This window comes from Pelmatolapia mariae, linkage group LG14 (genome assembly GCF_036321145.2).
Source record: "Pelmatolapia mariae isolate MD_Pm_ZW linkage group LG14, Pm_UMD_F_2, whole genome shotgun sequence".
Lineage (NCBI taxonomy): Eukaryota > Metazoa > Chordata > Actinopteri > Cichliformes > Cichlidae > Pelmatolapia > Pelmatolapia mariae.
Window position 1 is genome coordinate 20,154,875 of NC_086239.1, and position 17,626 is coordinate 20,172,500.

The 17,626-nt window shown below is 42.6% G+C and overlaps 1 protein-coding gene across 2 annotated transcripts; it reads left to right on the forward strand.

The window, feature by feature from the left end:
• Positions 1 to 1,178: 1,178 nt before the first annotated feature.
• Positions 1,179 to 16,926, forward strand: mnta (MAX network transcriptional repressor a). 2 transcript variants are annotated; one of them, XM_063493565.1, is made up of 6 exons: positions 1,182 to 1,610; positions 6,126 to 6,732; positions 7,083 to 7,124; positions 7,329 to 7,440; positions 13,049 to 13,241; positions 13,392 to 16,926. In XM_063493565.1, exons 1-6 carry the CDS (start codon positions 1,538 to 1,540, stop codon positions 14,165 to 14,167), a joined length of 1,803 nt encoding a protein of 600 aa, XP_063349635.1. In that variant the 5' UTR covers positions 1,182 to 1,537; the 3' UTR covers positions 14,168 to 16,926. The 2 variants fall into 2 exon arrangements, with proteins under 2 accessions (XP_063349636.1, XP_063349635.1); XM_063493566.1 differs by lacking the exon at positions 7,083 to 7,124 and having other exon boundaries at positions 1,179 to 1,610.
• The last annotated feature ends 700 nt before the right edge of the window (positions 16,927 to 17,626 follow it).

Consider the following 17,626-nt stretch of genomic DNA (forward strand, 5'->3'; position numbering starts at 1 on the left):
AGTGAAACTGAGCTGTGGCCTTACATTAATCAGATAAGCCAAAATGTGCTACTTCGCTATGGTTTTATTGTTTAACAACTACAGATATGGCTTCAGTAATAACACTGATTAGTGCAGGGATGACAAGCTCTTTTTATAGCCATATCTTTAGTGGGACGGACCAGTGAAACTGCCCTTCAGTGTCAACTAGTTTAAATACACATTTAATCCTTGAGATATCCTAATTTAAAAAACAACAAAAAACCAAGTGAAGTTTCAACAGTATTTCTCAGTTTTTCCCGCATGATAAAGAAACCTTGCAACACGACTCTTTGGGCTTAAATTTTATGTGTAAACAAATGTGTAAAATTCTGGTAACATCACAAAAATGCCCAGTGAACCCACTATAAAAAATAAACAAAAAAACAAAACAACATATATTTCTATAGTGAAAAAAGCGGGAGGTTTTCTGCCACTTGATTATTTATCTACTACTTAATTACTTTAGTGTAGTATGAATCACCACGGGGAAGCTGTGAAACATGTAAATACAGTAAAAAGTCCAAAATGTATGCCCTCCTTCATGACCAGTGGGCCAAACTTGAGTTGTTGGCAGTCTGATTGTGACCCCTGAGCCTTATGTTTGACAGGGGTTAAAGAGTGGAAGTAATCTTCAGATGTAGGAACCAATCATAATATAGAAACACTGTTACACATGAACAGAAATGTAAAATAAGACATTATACAGACAGACAGGATTATATTATTTATGTGCACAGAGGTGTTATGATGCAACTGTTGGAACTAGTACTTGCAGTTATTAGATGCAGGGCTCAGTCTACCCCGTGACTGCTTGGTTTTTTGCTTGGTTTTTACTTTTAAAGTGCGCCCGTACGCCTGATGCACGCTCGTAAACTCCCAGCATGTGACCCTGACGTGCCAAACAAAGCTCGCTGACTGTTCTCCGCGCTGATTGGCTGGTGGACACAGCGCCAATAAGATGTAAATTTACCGCAGTCAAGCAAACTGTCGGCCTTTCGTTTATACAGAACAACTACGTGGTGACAACTTGTAGTCATCGATTAGTCAAACATCAAGCCGCGACAGGGCGGCACGTGAGACACTTTTAAAAGAACAAGCCGCCGTTTCAAGCGGCAACATTTTTGATACATTTTCTGCGTGTGGCGGACGTGACTCGTGAAGAGAGCTCCACGAGACCGAAATCACCCGAACCCCGCTCCGTGTTTTCCCGTCGCTTCCCTCGTATGCACGCGGTGAGGGAGGGCGTTTGTCTGTGGGCGGTTACAAACGCTGCGTGATTCACAAACCTTATTTGTTCGTACTACTTTGAGCGCCATCTTGTTTGTAACTCTTCTACGTAAGTGGTAGAGTTTCTACTGAGGGGGGTATCGGATTACCCTCTTTTTTTTCTCCTTCCTCCCCCCTACCCCACCCTCAGCTTCAGACCGGGAACCTCTCCCTGTGGCAGGCTGTACGCACAGGCGCGTCTGCTTTACAGCCTTTTCTCCGAAAAAAAAGTATTTTCAAGCGGACAGAAATGAGCATCGAAACGCTTCTGGAAGCGGCTAAGTTTTTGGAATTTCAAGCCCAGCAACAACAGAAAGCACGTGGTAAGTTTGTCTTTTATTGGGAAAAAAAGATAAAATAAATAAAAGCTCGCTCGTTTTTCACACTCTGGCAGTCAGGAGTGGGAACCAGTCCACCCATTCAGTGAAAGGTTTAGTCTCCGAGTTAAGAGGAAACCCTGTCTGTGGCTCATTTAGCAGCACAGTGTCTGAACTGAGTCCCGTTTGTCACGTATGAATTTAAAGACCGTTTCAGTCTTCCTAGTTTTACTTTCATTCCGGTTTTAGAGCGGCTGCTGTGGATCTGGAGGCTTCGCTTCATGTAAAGATTGAGGTCAGGTCTCAGACAGACAGGCAGACAGAGACGGGCTTCTGCTGCAGTGTCAGGGGTTACTGCATCGAAACCTGCTGCATAGACACTTAACGTGCTGCTCGGCCGCGTCACCGCGCGCCTTCCTGTATTTCTGAGTATCTGCACGCGCTGCTGCGGAACATTAAAAATAAAAACAAAACACGGTCCGATGAAGGGCGGTGGCGCGCGGAGTGCCAGGCTCGTTTTACATAATGACCTGACATCGTCCGCTGGGGATCAAGTGACTCTGGCATTCAGGTTCCCCCTCCTCCTCCCTCCCACCCCAGCAGTCTGCGCCCCCTCAGTCCCTCCGCGCGCCTTCCGGATATCAGGTGTTGTAGTGACTCTGCGTACCTGTGTGTTTCGGTGTGACTGTCGCTTCTTAATACATAAAAAAGCAAAATCACAAACTCCCCTGGCGCTCCAGACTCTCGTGGAGGGCTTTGAGTGTCAGTCGATGACGTGTAACAACAAACCACGCCCCTGTAGTTTAAAAAGCATAGATGGTTACGCCCCTTCCACCACGTGCGTGCCGGGCAACCCCTCCCAAAGATCGTTTATAAAGCACATGGCTCACTCCGGTATTCCATCCGTGTAAACTACATCCGGAGAGAATTAACAAGCGTTACGTTTTTATATTTACAACTTCATTCAGCTCTGGAGTCAACAAACTCTTCATGTGAGAGGGTCGAACAGTGTTACGTTGTTACGACGTAAATTTCCTGCAGAAGTCTAAATCACGTGTAACTGTCCATCGTATTGGATGTGATACAACCACTGGTTGCTAAGGCAAGCCATATATTCCCTGACAGGTTGGCAGTGGCTAAAGGAGGCTCAGTTCCAAAGGTGGTGAAAACCTAGTAGAAATTGCTTCAGGTGCAGGAAATCACTTGGAATCACTGACCAGTTCATGACCCTTTGTGACTGGGGCTTTTTTAAAAATTCTTTTCCTCTGGACCAGTGGTTGACAGATGGTCACGCTGGTCTCTAGCCTTATGTGTCTGTGGCCTTATTTACTTGACTGTCACCATGATTGTCACACATCCAAATGGCAGACGAGTTAATGTCACATGTCTGCAACTCTTTGTTATATACATGCAGTTACACTCCAATAAATTAATGTATCTTGCATGGATCGCTATAGCTGTCAACATATTGTGTTTGCACTGCATATTAAAAGGAAACAAACCTATCAGAGTTGTTTACGTTTGCATAGCTGTGAGGTGTAGTTACATTTCGGGGAAGGTGCAGGTTGAGCTACCTCAGACAGCCCTAACGCTAACATCAGACCTGCTGAAAAAGTGCATTACACTTCCTGCGCCGTTCAAGCTTGGCTGCCAACAGATCAGCCCTTTGGTTGAACGCTGATTTTTACATATTCTGTAGCTCTTTACATATTCGTGAATGAAAAGTAGCTTTTTGGCTAATTCTGGCATATTTACATTGATATGTTCATGAATAGTTAAATTCATCATTACGGAGAGAGTCCACGCAGGCTCAGAGTGAGAGATCCTGTTTTTTTCCTGTCTCAGCTGCTCCTGCCTGGTGCATTCTAAGCAGGGGCCTTCTCCTCCTCCTCCTCCTCCCTCTCTGCTACTGTAGAGCAGGTCACTGTGTGCAGGAAACTAGGCCAGTGTTCCTCTATGTACTGCTGCAGTTATATAATGCCTATAGAAAAACTGCTTGTTTTTGTAAGTGTTTCATGGGTTTTCTTTCAGAAAAGACCCCTCTATGTGTTTATGTCAACAAAACAACATTAAATTGTCAGAACTCATAACTGTGCATGCAACAGCTTATGAAAGCTGTGTACTGCAACTGGAACATCTTGTTCTTTCGTATGTTTTTACCGCTGAAGAAAAGACTTTTCAGTGTAACAGGACATGTTCTTACACTGGTAAAAAATACAGTGAAATGCTTAAAGTAACACTGTTAAAATTTCTCTAGAGCTTTTTAGAGCTGGATAGAATATCTCCTTCCTCCATCACATTATTTTTTTTACAGTCACAGTCATTGATAAAGTGACATTAGTGTTTTAAAATGTAAAATCATAACACTGTGTGCTGCTTTTTCGTAGATCTAAATAGACTACCAGATCTGTGAAAGATCTGTTTTAAAGCAGGGCTATAATGTTCTCTACTTTGAACCCTCAAAATGTGAGCATGTATATTTTAAACTGATTATACATGGATAACAAGTAGTGTCTGTCACATTATTATTATTATTATTATTATTTATTTATTTTATTTTAAACAAAAGTTGAAGTTAATTTAAAGACTGACCGATAAAAGGTTGTGATTTTGAGAAATATTAGAGAAACCTGCTCTTAATCCTAACTGATTAAACAAGCTGACCTCATACGTCATGCTCTGGTGCCAGTCGGTTAGATCCATTAATTCCTGCTTTTATCAATGTTGGTGTTTTAGAGATGTGTTCATTCAGCTTCAAATAGTCTTTGATGTTAACAGGTGAGAATATTCCTATTATTTTGTACATCCTATTTGAAGGCGAGCTTACATTATGATGCAACAAACTACCTTATCTAAACCCGGATTATTTTTTTTGTCGTTCCATACAATCTTATTGTACGTAGCTATGTAGAATTTTATATACAATGTAGCTATTGTATGTAAATGTATAATAAAAACAGACTGTAAAATTGTAAATCATTGAAACCCCCCCTTTTTTGTATTTAAAAAGGTACAAAGACAACATTTCACATTTTGAAACTTAAGAAATGTTACTGTGTTTTTTTTTTTGCCTTCAGTGGGAAGGTGTCAGAGACTTTTTTGGATGTTGTGTATCTAATAAACTGGCCCGACTGAATATGCCAGCTACAAATCTGCAATAACATTTGTTATTTTATTTTTTAGAGTGACTTGGCACGTAATTTCTTGGAGACAGCTGTGTCGTTGTCGCTCACTGTCATCATCATTTATGTGAACTTGTTTTCAGTGGTTTGGGGTGAAGTCTGTGGTGCCGCTGTAGCTTCAGCTCTGCAGTGAACGGATGAGTGTGTACTGCTGCAGCGTCCTGATCGCATTTATAACGATGTTGATGACAGCTACTTGTATCTGACATTTTCTAACTGTGAACATGAGCTGCCATAGCAACTAGAGTCCCTTTCCACAGCATCTATACAGTGTGGAGGGGGTGTGCTTTAGATGACTGGACAGCCTCGTAAGACGCATTTAGACTGACTCATGTTTTACAAAAATACTGAAGCTGATCACTTTTCAGTTAGATTTATCTGTACGAATCTTTCACATGGCTGTAATCACAGTTTATTTTATAGTAATCAAAACGTGCAATCATTTTAAAGCTGGCTCAATTGCAATGAGATCTGCAGTGTATTAACTGTTATCAACATGCCTTTACAGATAAACCTAACCTCTGGACATGCGTCTTGGTAGTAAAGAGACCCTCGGGCTTTGTTAGTAGAGATCTAGAGTCGACTTGCACTCACTTCCCCAGCACAACTTAGTCAGTGGACTGTGACCAGGATTACATTACAGCGAGGTGTACCTCCATTAAAGCAACAAGCTTCTTTTGTGAAGACATGCTCAAAGCTAGGCAACATTTTTGTGGATGTGAAAATGCATGTACAGATAAAACACAAAGTAGGAACAGCAAGAGAGAAGAGCCTGCAACCTGAAAGCTCAGACTTTCATTTCTGCTTGTTGTAATTACATAACAACAAACATTCTCCTGTAGAGCCACTTTGACTTACAACTGGATGTTTCAATAATATTAACAATAATACTTCATCACTTTACGTGTAACAGGAGTCACAGTTATGGAATATGTTTGTGCTCTTTTGGGATTCATCTGTTGTGGCACAGATGAAATGAAACCTGCTACTGTCATGGTTTTACACAAGTTTTAGGTTTAGTTAAAAAAAACATCTGTTGGTGTCATGTGCAAATATACCTGCAGCTTTGAGTGTCAAACACTTCTTGTTTCGCTGATTTACTATAATTAAGATGAGCAGGACTAATGTCACTGAGCTGGTACAGCATAACATGCCAAACAAGGCCTTCTACCAGACCTTTCTAGAAATGACCCAGGCTTATTTCCTTTCACATACTCCCAAAATCTATCAGTACTGTTAGTGCTAACAGATTTAAAAAGCTCAAAGGGTTGTTGCTGCATTTTTGTGTATGTGTGTATATATGGGATTGGTTGTATTAACGGCTGTGTTTTTCCCACAGAGGATGAAAAGGAGAAGCTGCGTCTGCAGCACCTGAAAGAGCAGAGCCACCCTAATGTGAACTCCACAATCCACATCAACAATGTTTCTAAAGCAGAGGAGCTCCACATGGAGTCCCGTCCCCCACCCATACCATCAGCTCTGTCACCTCCCTCCGTCCCCATTACAGTCATCCCGATACCTGTGGTCACCCCCAACCTTACAGGCTCACCTACTCTACCTGTTACCACGCTCTCCCCTCCTGCTGCTCCTCCACTGGCCTCCCCAAAGACAGACTCTCATCCCCCTCTGGAGCAAAGTGCAGCAGCTCTACTCTGGTCTCCACAGCCCAAACCTGACACCCAAACCATGGTGACTGCCAACCACAAGCAGCCGATACAAAACCACCACCTTCAGCCGCAGCTCGTCACCCAAACCAACAACACTAAACTACACCAGCAGCTGGTTCAGCGCTATCCGGGTACCATCGTCTCGCCCATACAGCAGCAAGCCTTACTGCCCCATTCAGGCCCTGTGCTTCAGCAGGCCCCCCTGCACAATGGCCCCGTCAGCCGGGGAAGTCCTCCTGATGACAGTCGCCAGCTAGACAGCAAGAAGAGGCCTGGAGGGTAAGTCTGACCTTTTAACTCAGTATTGTTTTACTGAGGATCAATTTAAATCAGTCCTTAAAATGCAGAAAAAATGATAACTAGGAGTCCAGATTACAGACGTACTGAAACGGTGTCCTCAGTAATCTTCTGTGGTCCACTCAGATAATTATAAATTAGATTCCACTTTGCACGGTTGCTATTACGATAATTTGGATCAGATGATAAATTCACTCACTTACTGTCATTGATCTGTCTGCTCCCAAAACTAAGAAACAGGTTCTTTGATTCATTTTTTGGGGGGGTTAATTTTTTTATTATTTTAATTTTGTTGCCCTTTTAAACATCACCATTTTACTGTGCTCTTGCAGGGCTGGTACAAGAGAGGTGCATAACAAACTTGAGAAAAACAGGTAGGGTCACCCCTTTCCCCAAAAGCATTTGCCAATAGATTCTTTTTTTTTTTTCTGAAAACTTTACTTATTGGTAGCGCTTCAATTTTGAAATGTGCTTCATATTTTAATCAGAGGACTCCCAAATAGAGATGTTGTTATATTAAAATGCGCTTTACCATTAGCGCTGTCTAAAGTACCTTCTATTTGTCTTGGGTCTGTCAGACGAGCACACCTGAAGGAGTGCTTCGAGACGCTGAAAAAGAACATCCCGAACATTGATGAGAAGAAAACCTCCAACCTGAGTGTCTTAAGAAGTGCACTGAGATACATTCAGGTGAGCTTGTGATGTCTCCAAAGTTCAAAGTTTTATTACCTTCAAATTCCACGTTGGCGTATCTGGTATTGGTAATCATTAGTATCCGATTGGTGTCGGTAGATTTTAAAATCTTCTTGAATTTCATTAGTTGGATTTCATTGGCTGTTTTGTTACTCAATGTTAATATTTATTTTACACTTCTGTGTACAGTGCGTTGTGACCACTTGTCTGTGAAAAACACTTAGTAAATAAACTCACTTATTATATTGTTTTAACAGCTAGATAAATACAACCACAAACCAAAAAAATTAAATCAGAATTACAGAAATTACAGATTTAAAAACCAACAATCGAAGCGCCACCAGTAACAAATGGCCTGAAATTCCTATCACCTGTTTTTGTTTAGCAATGTTTCACTGGAATGCACAAAACATCCACAAAGGCGATGCCTTGTACTTTATTCCCCATGACAGCAACTCGTATAGAGAGGTTGTAACACGTCACTGATGATTGCTCGCTCTTTCCTCACTGCTAACAAAGCCGTCACACTGTGGTGTTATTGACCCCCAGTCTTACTGGATACATTTACAATCTTACTGCATTTAAGATCCTTAGTTGCAGAGAAAAGCATCAGACAGAAAGTTTAAACACGGTGATGTATTTAGATCCTTCCTGAGTCTCTAAGATTTCCTCATTTATACCTTTTTCTTAACTGTACGTGTGCGAGCGTTTCAACGAGTGACTCGCCATTTCTATGAGTCAAGCTCTCACGGTTAGAGTATGCTGTTTGTAAACAGCTGGCGCAAAGGTCTGCCACTGGTCTAGTTTAACTTGACTGACTGTGCTGCTGAGTGTGTCCGTTTTTATTGTAGGTCATTTTTCCAATACACTAATCCAGGAGGCGATAAAACAATATCTCTGTTTACGTTTTAAAATCCAACAATGCTTTTATAGATTTGCGTTTTACAATTACAGTTGCATGATCTGTGTGTTTAAGTTTGTCCAAATGTGGTTAGCGGTTTGCTGTTTAATTTGCATAATAATAAAACACTTACACGGTTTTAGACATTTGGTTGTCATGCGTTGTTGTTTATGAGCCTGCAGTTGTTCATTAACCGACCGTGGTGCAGGTTTACTGATGTGTACACCGAGGAAGACGGCATGCTGCTGCTTGACTGTGAGATGCAGCAGGCTGGTTATTCCTCTGTGCGCGTGGATGCTGAGGGAAACTAGGACAGCGTGGGTGCACAGCTCGTCACCCAGTCTCCCTCCCTGTGCCCCTCTCTGTGAATAAGCAACATGCTGTGCGTGTTGTGTTCGACAGGCTTGTGCGTCTTTTCCTCCAATCAGCAGCTGAGCTGGACATGCTTGAAACAAACAGAGCAAGGGAAACTTACATAATTGATGATGCTTATATGTGGAAGTGAAGAGTATAATAAAGAGTAGTATGAAGCAGTTAACCCAGTACTGTAATAGTGTTACAGGCCACAACAGTGTGTTGTGCCTCTTTGTCACGAGGGTCTTTTTCATTGGCCAGGCTGGTGGTGTTTTGTTTTGGAGGGGTGGAGTAAAAGATGTGAGTGCTGGGTGATAGGATGCCTAAAAAAACAAAAAAAAGGCAGAACACGTGCGAGCACTGGCATCTTGACATGGGAGGTACAGACGCGTGTCCTGCCTGCATGCACCTCATTCCCGAAACTCTGCACACTCCTCCCTCCCCGTCCCTGTCCTTGCCCTCCTCTGGGCTGGCAGCAATGAAGCAGCCTGCACACAAAAACACTGAGCTTAGAGGTCTGAATAAGAGGCTTTCAGCTCAGCACTCCGCCGCTTTTATTTTTACATCTTATTGTAAGCGTTCATTTGTAAATGAGCAAAGTTTCTATGAAAATAAGTGGTAACTGGAACAGTTTTAGTGGTTTTCCAGTGAAAGGCGCAAACTTGGCTAACAGCTACATAGGTCAACTTCCACTTCCTTATTACATTTCAAATGAAGGTGACTCAACATCTGTGACCAGAAAATCTTACATGTGAACCAATTGTTTTCCTTTTTAATTATAGCAGTTGCGCTAATAGAGCTGTAAGAGGGTTTTTGTTTTACTTTAGAGACAACATGTAGCAGGCTTTCCTCTGAGCCCGTAGTGGTGTCGCGAAAGCCGAGGCTGTAAAATAAGCCCTGATGCATTAGCGCTCCTCCTCTCCACTCCCCCTCCTTCCCTCCATCCTGCCTCTCTGAGCTTTTAAGGCCACATGAGCAGCAAGCACATGGCTAGCCTGAGCCGCGTGACGTCACCCCCCTGTGCTGGGCCCCCACCCAGCACTGCAACATGCAGGACTTGCTGTACCACCAGGCTTAGCCGCCCGCAGCAGGGAGGGAGCATGGAGCAGTAAACACAAGGCTCAGCTTACTCCACACGCGCTTCACTTCCTCATGAAAGCTGACTGAACTTGTTCCTCCACTGCTTGTCCGCAAATGCCAGCATGAAAAGTGCTGTACTCTCTGCTAGATGAAGATAAGCTAAAAATGTATTTATCTTTTGATATTTTTAGCACAGTCACTGTGGACTTCATGGCATATTTCCTTTGAAAGGTTGCCTGACAAGATAACTGTACTAGTTCTTTTGACATTTTCATTTTTGTTCATCCTTAACATTAAAAAAAGCTGGCCTCCTTCAGCTTTCTGACGACTCGGCTCTTAACCACAATGAGGTAAATAGGCCAGCTATGACCAACACAAGCTTGCACACAAAGGATTGGTGTGCAAAAGTAGGCATTTTATTTCCACAGACAGACTTTTTATTGTTAAAGTCGGGCACCACGTGAAACCCTCTGCTCCAGCTTGAAGGCAGACTAAGACAAGGGTTTATGGTTACCACAGTGTCATAAGACCTGTGTGCAGGAACCCGATCAGTGGAGCAGCATGTCTGCAACGTGGCCTCCTGTGCTCCTGGCCCTTTAAGACAACCCAGCCTTGTGCTGTCTGTTCACGGCTGCTGCAAAAGTGAGTCAGTGAGTACAGCTTGTATTGCTCTCTTTCAATCCCCTGTTATCTGTGGCCCTCCCTCTCCCTTTTTCTGCGGGGCCATGTGCTCGGCACTCGCATTGCTTGTGACAATAATGCTTCAGCAGTGTTTACCTCCCATGCGCACGCACACACATGCACGCACACACAGTTCTGTGGTAAGAACTCTTCCCTGGAAAAAGGAGGAGGTCTGAATGCAGTCATGTGCAAAGAATCCAAGCGTACCTGGCACATTGTGTCCTACCAATCTGGTGACATGTTTAACATGGTGATGAAGTCACGTGGGACCCATCTGCTGCAGGCTTGGTTATCAGGTATATGTGGTTAATCTCAGGCTAGCTGTTTCTAAAAAGGCGAATGTGGCGTTGGCTCTCAGCAGTTCAGTGGGTCTCTGTGTTTGTGGAGCATTTCTCCACTCTCTCATTCTCTCTTTATGAGTCATCACTTAAAGCTGTAAGCTTGTAGCGCTACTCACGTAAGGCTGCCAGCTACATGAGGGTAAAAAAGAAGGCGGCCAGACCTTTTTGGACATCACGTTAAATTTTCCTCACCAGAGTAGGTTTTGACAGAAATATTTACACACTAAGAGGCTGTTAGAAACCTAAATCGCACCTCTCGCACATGAAGGTGTGTGCCATCTTTTAGGATTTCAGAGAAAACGTTGACATGTTTTCAGGCGTTTCCCTGACAACCAGAGATGGGGGGCATTTTAGCACATCTTGTGTAGAGACGAAGGATGTTTTTAATCCGTACAGAGAGGCGGTGCTCTTTATGGCTGGTTACAAGTTGCACATCTGTGTCCAGATGTTTAACAGTGCATGCTAAGGAGCACCTTACTCAGTGAACAGTAGTGTACATGTCTGTCCTGCTATTTAAAATCTGCATGTCCAAACTATATCTCCATTAATCAATAATATTAAAATACAAAGTTGGGATCCCCGTCTTTGTGAATGAGATGGTGCAATACCTGAATTCTTGGAGTTTTCATTAAAATAAGAGGTGTAGTTGTGATTCACATTAAGAGTTGTTCCATGTAACAATTATTTTAAAACAGAACTAGGCTACTAACCCTGATCGTAGATAGCTTTAGGTCTATTTGGGAGCAAGGACACAGATTTTCCAACTGTAAAAAAACCTGCTCTGGTCACAATAAAAGCAGTTTAACTTAAAGATAAGAAACGGCTTGTTTATGTGGATTTGAGCTAAACTGAAATATGAACGGGACTTCTTCTGAGCTTCTATTTGTGTTTAAGTTACTGAGAAGCAGCCAAAGCACAGACCACTTGGCCCATGCATGTCTAATCCTGGATCAGGATTTGAGACAGGTGCTGAATCACACAAGGCCCGCCTTTTGTCCCCTTTTGCTATTTATGTACATGTGCATTGTGCTGTAGGCGCACACGCTCATAATGCACATGCAGGAATGCACTTAAACCGAAGTAGGCCAGAAGCCACCTACACACGACTTAAATCGTACACACGATGACTTACACATTTACTGTATCGTCACACTGTACACGGTAGGATGAACACTAACAGGAAGTCCACCCTTTATGATCCCAAGTCATCAGGTTGCTGGTAGCGGGTTTCAGACTGTGTCATTTCCCTGAGCCTCTCCCACAGAGAGCGTGCTGAATACTTTGACCAGGCTGCATGTGACATGCAATAAATTATATATAATTAAAGACTTCTGAAGTACTTTAAAACGGGAATACTTAAAAACACAAGTCTGCTGATCATGTACCGGTTGCCATAACTTCACTTTTCCTCCTGATGTTGCACGCTAAACATAAAAAACATAAAACCAGTCACTGTCAATAGTAAAATTCATGTATTCACATTTTATAAATGTGTATTTATAAACGCAGACACAGAAATGCTAAATACCAAAAGTATAAGAACATAATGCAGGACGGCCCATTTCTGAGTAATATGCTTGATTGCTAATTGGAACCTTTGATGAATTGCTTTAAACTATGTTTTAAATGTTGTTGCTGGAAAATGTGGCTTTCATTGTAACAAATTTATATTTTTTTCTGATAGAAGTAATCAGTTATAATGTATAACAGTTTTCTTTCATTAATCTCTTATTATTTTTATTTTGAATTTGGAAAATTGGCTATTAAATATACCATTTCTCCACTTTATTAGAGAAGTACGAGTTCAAATAGACCCAGTAGAGTCAACGTTCATTCCACTGGTGCACTTTGACGTTTTCCTCAAATAAGTAGTGCTGCAGATTTTCTCTCCTCCACCCTCTGTGCACACGAGTAATATCTAATTTCATATCAACATCTTTGACAAAATCAGAAACGGGTCATTTTAACTCCTCGCTAATTTTAGAGGTTGAAGTGGTGAAATCTTTTAAATACTATTAAGACTAATATAAAATCAATGTGAATCTTTACAGTATTGCTTCAAGCATGACCTTGGACTTGAGTAAAAACCTCTCTGACAGCTTCACAAAGAAAATTACTGTGGTTCTCTTCTATTGGATGAATTTATTACACAGTAAATATGACCTTAACGTTTACCCTGTGGACTTTTTCCTGTGTAATTCATAAACCAGTTCTGAGTTTTACCATTGTATTCTTTTCCTCCTTGCAGACATTAAAGCGCAAAGAGAAGGAGTATGAGCACGACATGGAGCGTCTGGCCAGAGAAAAGATCGCTACCCAACAGCGACTAGCAGAGCTGAAGAATGATCTTAGCCAGTGGATGGATGTGATCGAGATCGACCGCATCCTCCGACAGACAGTGCAGCCGGAGGAGGACCAAGCTTCAACCTCCACAGCCTCGGGTAGGCAGACGGGAGGGATTGGTGGGGATTTATGTTCACTCTCAACTGCATGTCTGTAAATCTCCCTAATACACAACCAAACACTGTTTCAGATTAAGTCATGTAATTATATATGTAATTAATGAATTCCATAATTTGTTGGTGTTGCAGAAGGTGAAGACATCATGGATGACGATCTGGACGAAGAGCCTGCACCAAGAGCACCCACTGCCTTACCCACCGTGCCTCAAATCATGAAACCTGAGCTGCACACAACTGCAACACCTACTCAAGTCCCAACTGTGATGCCCACCACCACTACCTCCTTCACCACCCCACACAACCAGCGCAAAGCCCCTCAGCACCAGCCTCAGTCGCTACCAGTGACTCCCCCACAGCCACTGTCTAAACCTGCAGCTCCACCAACGCTCACTGCCACTACATCCAGCACACCTTGTCAGCTGTCAAATCCCACCCAGACGCAGATGGTGACCACACCCAGTCTGCACCCCACAGTTATTGCTCATGCACCAGTGTCCCACCCTTCGGTCATCCAAGTGATCCCAAGTCAGAGCTCCAAAAACATCGCCCAGCTGGGTCCCTCCACCACCACCAGCTCTGTGCAGTTAGCCCCCGGCCACCAGCCCATCAGCCACATAACCGTGCACCCAGTGGCTCACCTGAGCCAGCATTTACCCACTCTCTACTCTCAGCCGGTGGCTGTCACACAGCCGGCCGTGGTCGGTCACATCACTCAAACAATAAACCATGCTCATGTGAACGGCAGTGCGCCTGCACAGCCAGCTGCCACCATTGTTGGTAAGCAGACAGCAGTGAGCACCCAAATGATGGCTCACCACCCGCAGCTAGTGGGTCAGACGGTGCTCAACCCTGTGACCATGGTAACCATGCCCTCCTTTCCCATCAGCACTCTGAAGCTGGCCTGAACACTGCCAACAGGACCACTGAGCTCCAGACTGTGATCCCCATGACAGGGGTAAAGTGATGGAGGGATGTTATTCCCCCATGTTAACAAAGTGACCAAAAACAAGTCCCTGTTCTTAACCTTCCACCTTCTTGTGTGTTGGTTAGTGTTGTGGGAGCACTCAATGGGCCACCTCCCTGCGGTGAACCACGGGCTTCATACCAGGCCATTGACAAGCCAACCATGTGTGCAGGAGAGCTGCTGGAGACCCTTCTGCTCTGTTTAATTCTCACTTAAAAGCATTAAAGTGGACACAAAGCTGGGAACAATCCTAAAACTCCTTCTAGACCAGACTACCACAACTTCTAAGATATAACAGGCTGCATGTGACTGACGGTCATAATGTCGTGTTTGTGTTGTACACAGTGGGCTGATGTGCAGTTTTTGACCTTCACCTGCCATCCTTCGGTGTTTTAAAGTGAGGCAGTGCGTATTTTTACAGAAGCTAGAAAGAAACAGCCTCACATGGGAAAATGTCGATCTGCTATTATAGAGTCCAGACAGTGTAGGAGCAGAGTGCTGGCCCGCCAAACCCAGCGCACGGAGAATGTGGTTCAGAGGAGCCCCTCCTCTTCAGCAGCAGCACATGCTGTAAGGTTGGAGCCAAATCATGGACTGCACTTAGCCGCCTGAGCAGGAGCTGCAGTCCTCGGTGATGGTGCACACAGCAACAGCTCCCCCTGGTGGCTGTTTGTGTTCATAGTCAAACTACCACCTCTGCAACAATGACACAATTCTTCCAGTGAAGTAAAATGATGATATCACATCAGAGTGGCTGAAAAAAAAAAAAAAAATATATATATATATATATATATATATATACAGCTTTGTCAGTTCTAGGCCTAGCCAGGTTGCAGGGTGTCTCAGGAGCTTGTCTCTGCCTTTAGCGAGTAATGTTCTGTTGACAGATTGCAGCCAAGATGACAATCAGCACCTCGAATTTTAAGGCTCAAGTGCTCAATCAGAAAAGGGTGGATTTCTCATTTCTGCCTCAAGTGAATGAGTTTAAGTATCTCAGGGTCTTGTTCACAAGTGACAGACTGACTGGTCCAGCCACCGCACCAATCAGTGGTCTGCTGTGGCAAAGAGACAGCTGAGCGCTAAGGCAAAGCTATTCATTTACTGGTTGATCCACTGTTCTACCCACAAACTGTGGTTAGCAACTGAAAAAAAATATGAGATCACTGATACAGGTGGCGTGAATGGGCTTCTTTCTAGGCTGTCTTGCTTAGCCTAGACAAGTTGAGTAACTCATCATTTAAGAGGAGCTGAGTCAGATGAGGTGGTTTGGGCATCTGAGTAGGATGCCTCTAAGGTGAACGGTTTCAGGCATGCACAACCAAGAAGACACCCGATGGCAAATCCAGGACATGATATCTCTCAGCTTGCTTGGGAAAGCCTTGGTGTCTCCCACACTAGAGGAGTGAGGTCTGGATAGCTCTGCTTAAACTGCTACCAGTGTCCAGATAAGCAGAAGATTGGCTGGATTTAGTTTTTAGTGTTTAAAGGACAATCAGATTGTTACTTATTTCTAGTATCTGTCCTTCAAACATACTGGTGATTGTACACTGAGCACAAATACAAGTTAGTGTTTTAGGATAAAACAGTTTGTGTCACAGCTGCTAATGTATTTTAAATATTTTTCTTTTTGCAGAGTAGGATTTGTATCTACATCTATATGACCCCCAACCCCAGCAGAGGCGAGTTTATATGCGCTGTGAGACTTAAATACCATGAGGTAAAGGATGTGAATCTGAATACAGAAAGGTCCATAAAATATAGTGAAGTGTGTCTATGCTGTCTTGTAGTGCATATGGTAGTAGGGTGTGTGTTTGCATGCCATTAATGCATGCCATGACTGTACTAATGTAGTGATCACTATGAAAGCAAGGACCTATAGCAGTGCTCCCCGATGAGCTTATGAACTTCATTACGTTACTATAGGAGTGTGTAGGATTTCTGACACATTTAAAATTCTGTCATCCATAAAACTGGGGACAAGTATCTGTACAAAGCGACAACAACAGATGACTTTAATGTGTTTATTCGAGGCACCCTCTTTCCAAAGCTGGCACTGTGAACATTTAAAAAGTAGTCTCAATGAACAGCCAACCTGCAGTTTAATGCACTGTGCTCTCTGAATTTAATCTGAATGTACTGATCTGTGAAAACATTTGGAGTGTCGAAACAGGAGTCGAGCCCTTTTTAGAAATGCAGTTACTTTATTAAAGTGTATGTAAAGTGTAACATTAGAAACCTGGTTTTGTATTTTAAGATTTACTGTCGCTTGTATCATCACCCCTCGTTTGTTAATTTTATCAAATAGCTTATTTTCTGGGACCATGTACAGTGCTGTATGTGAAGGGGCGATCACTACATTCAATCACATTTGGCCACTTGTTTAAATTATTCACCCCTTACATGTTTTTGTATTTTGCTCTGATGCAATACGTTGTTTCCTTGCCATCTCTTAGATTTCACACAAACATCTGGGATAAATGGCATTTTGAAATCGTTTTGCAGAAAAACAAAATGCATAAACGTTACCAGATACAGATGCTTGAAGAAGCAAAAATATACCTGTGTTTTCCCTATGGAGAAAGTTTACATTGTATATAGCCTGTAAATGTTGGGCTGCATTTAGATCTATCTGTATTAAGGTAAATGCTTGGGAAAATATGTAAAAATTAAAATTTATAAAAAAGATACTTAATAAATTGTATTATGTTTACAAAGGTCTGAAGTGGCTTCTTTAAACGAAGTGTAGAGAAACACAAAGATGGTTTTATATTCAGAGCGCAGTCAAACATTAAACACTGCCTTATCCAGCGCTAACTCTTGCCTGCTGAGCCACATTGACTCAGAAATAAAGTGGAAAGTTATACTGATATTTGAATGCAGACAAGAGGTGCCTGGCGACTTCTTTAAGTGTTGTTTTGTTCATGCAGTGGTTTGAAAGATGATCAGATTAGAGAAATTGCTCTGGTATTTTTACGCCAGAAATATCAGGTTAGGCTAATACTGAAAACAGTAGTAGATAAACTGCAGATATAACGTGCACAAAGAGATCAAGTTACCTCTGTATAATGTGATGCCACTTAGTAGCACACGCTAGCTACATTTTTAACACCTTTTCAAAGCCTCTAAAATAAAAGCTGAACATAAGCATTCAAGAAGAGCTGAGTCAGATGAGGTGGTTTGGGCATCTGAGTAGTTCTTTTATACAAGCCTTCTGTAGTAGACTGTTTCATCATTCCAGGATAACTAGATAACTAAGGCTAGTCTAGTCAGGATGTTATAGTACAATTCCCGCTAAAGCCAGGTTGGTTGTAATTAAAAACCTGTTTAATATTTAGTCATAGCAACTAGACATACAAGTTATACCTATGATTAAAGTTATCTATATATCTGTTTAGTCCAC

Excerpts from the sequence above, each read along its gene's own strand:
- mnta (XM_063493565.1), top strand. The coding sequence starts at position 1,538 with ATGAGCATCGAAACGCTTCTGGAAGCGGCTAAGTTTTTGGAATTTCAA. Across the intron at positions 1,611-6,125 it reads GCAACAACAGAAAGCACGTG|AGGATGAAAAGGAGAAGCTG; the intron begins GTAAGTTTGTCT and ends TTTTTCCCACAG. Across the intron at positions 6,733-7,082 it reads AGCAAGAAGAGGCCTGGAGG|GGCTGGTACAAGAGAGGTGC; the intron begins GTAAGTCTGACC and ends GTGCTCTTGCAG.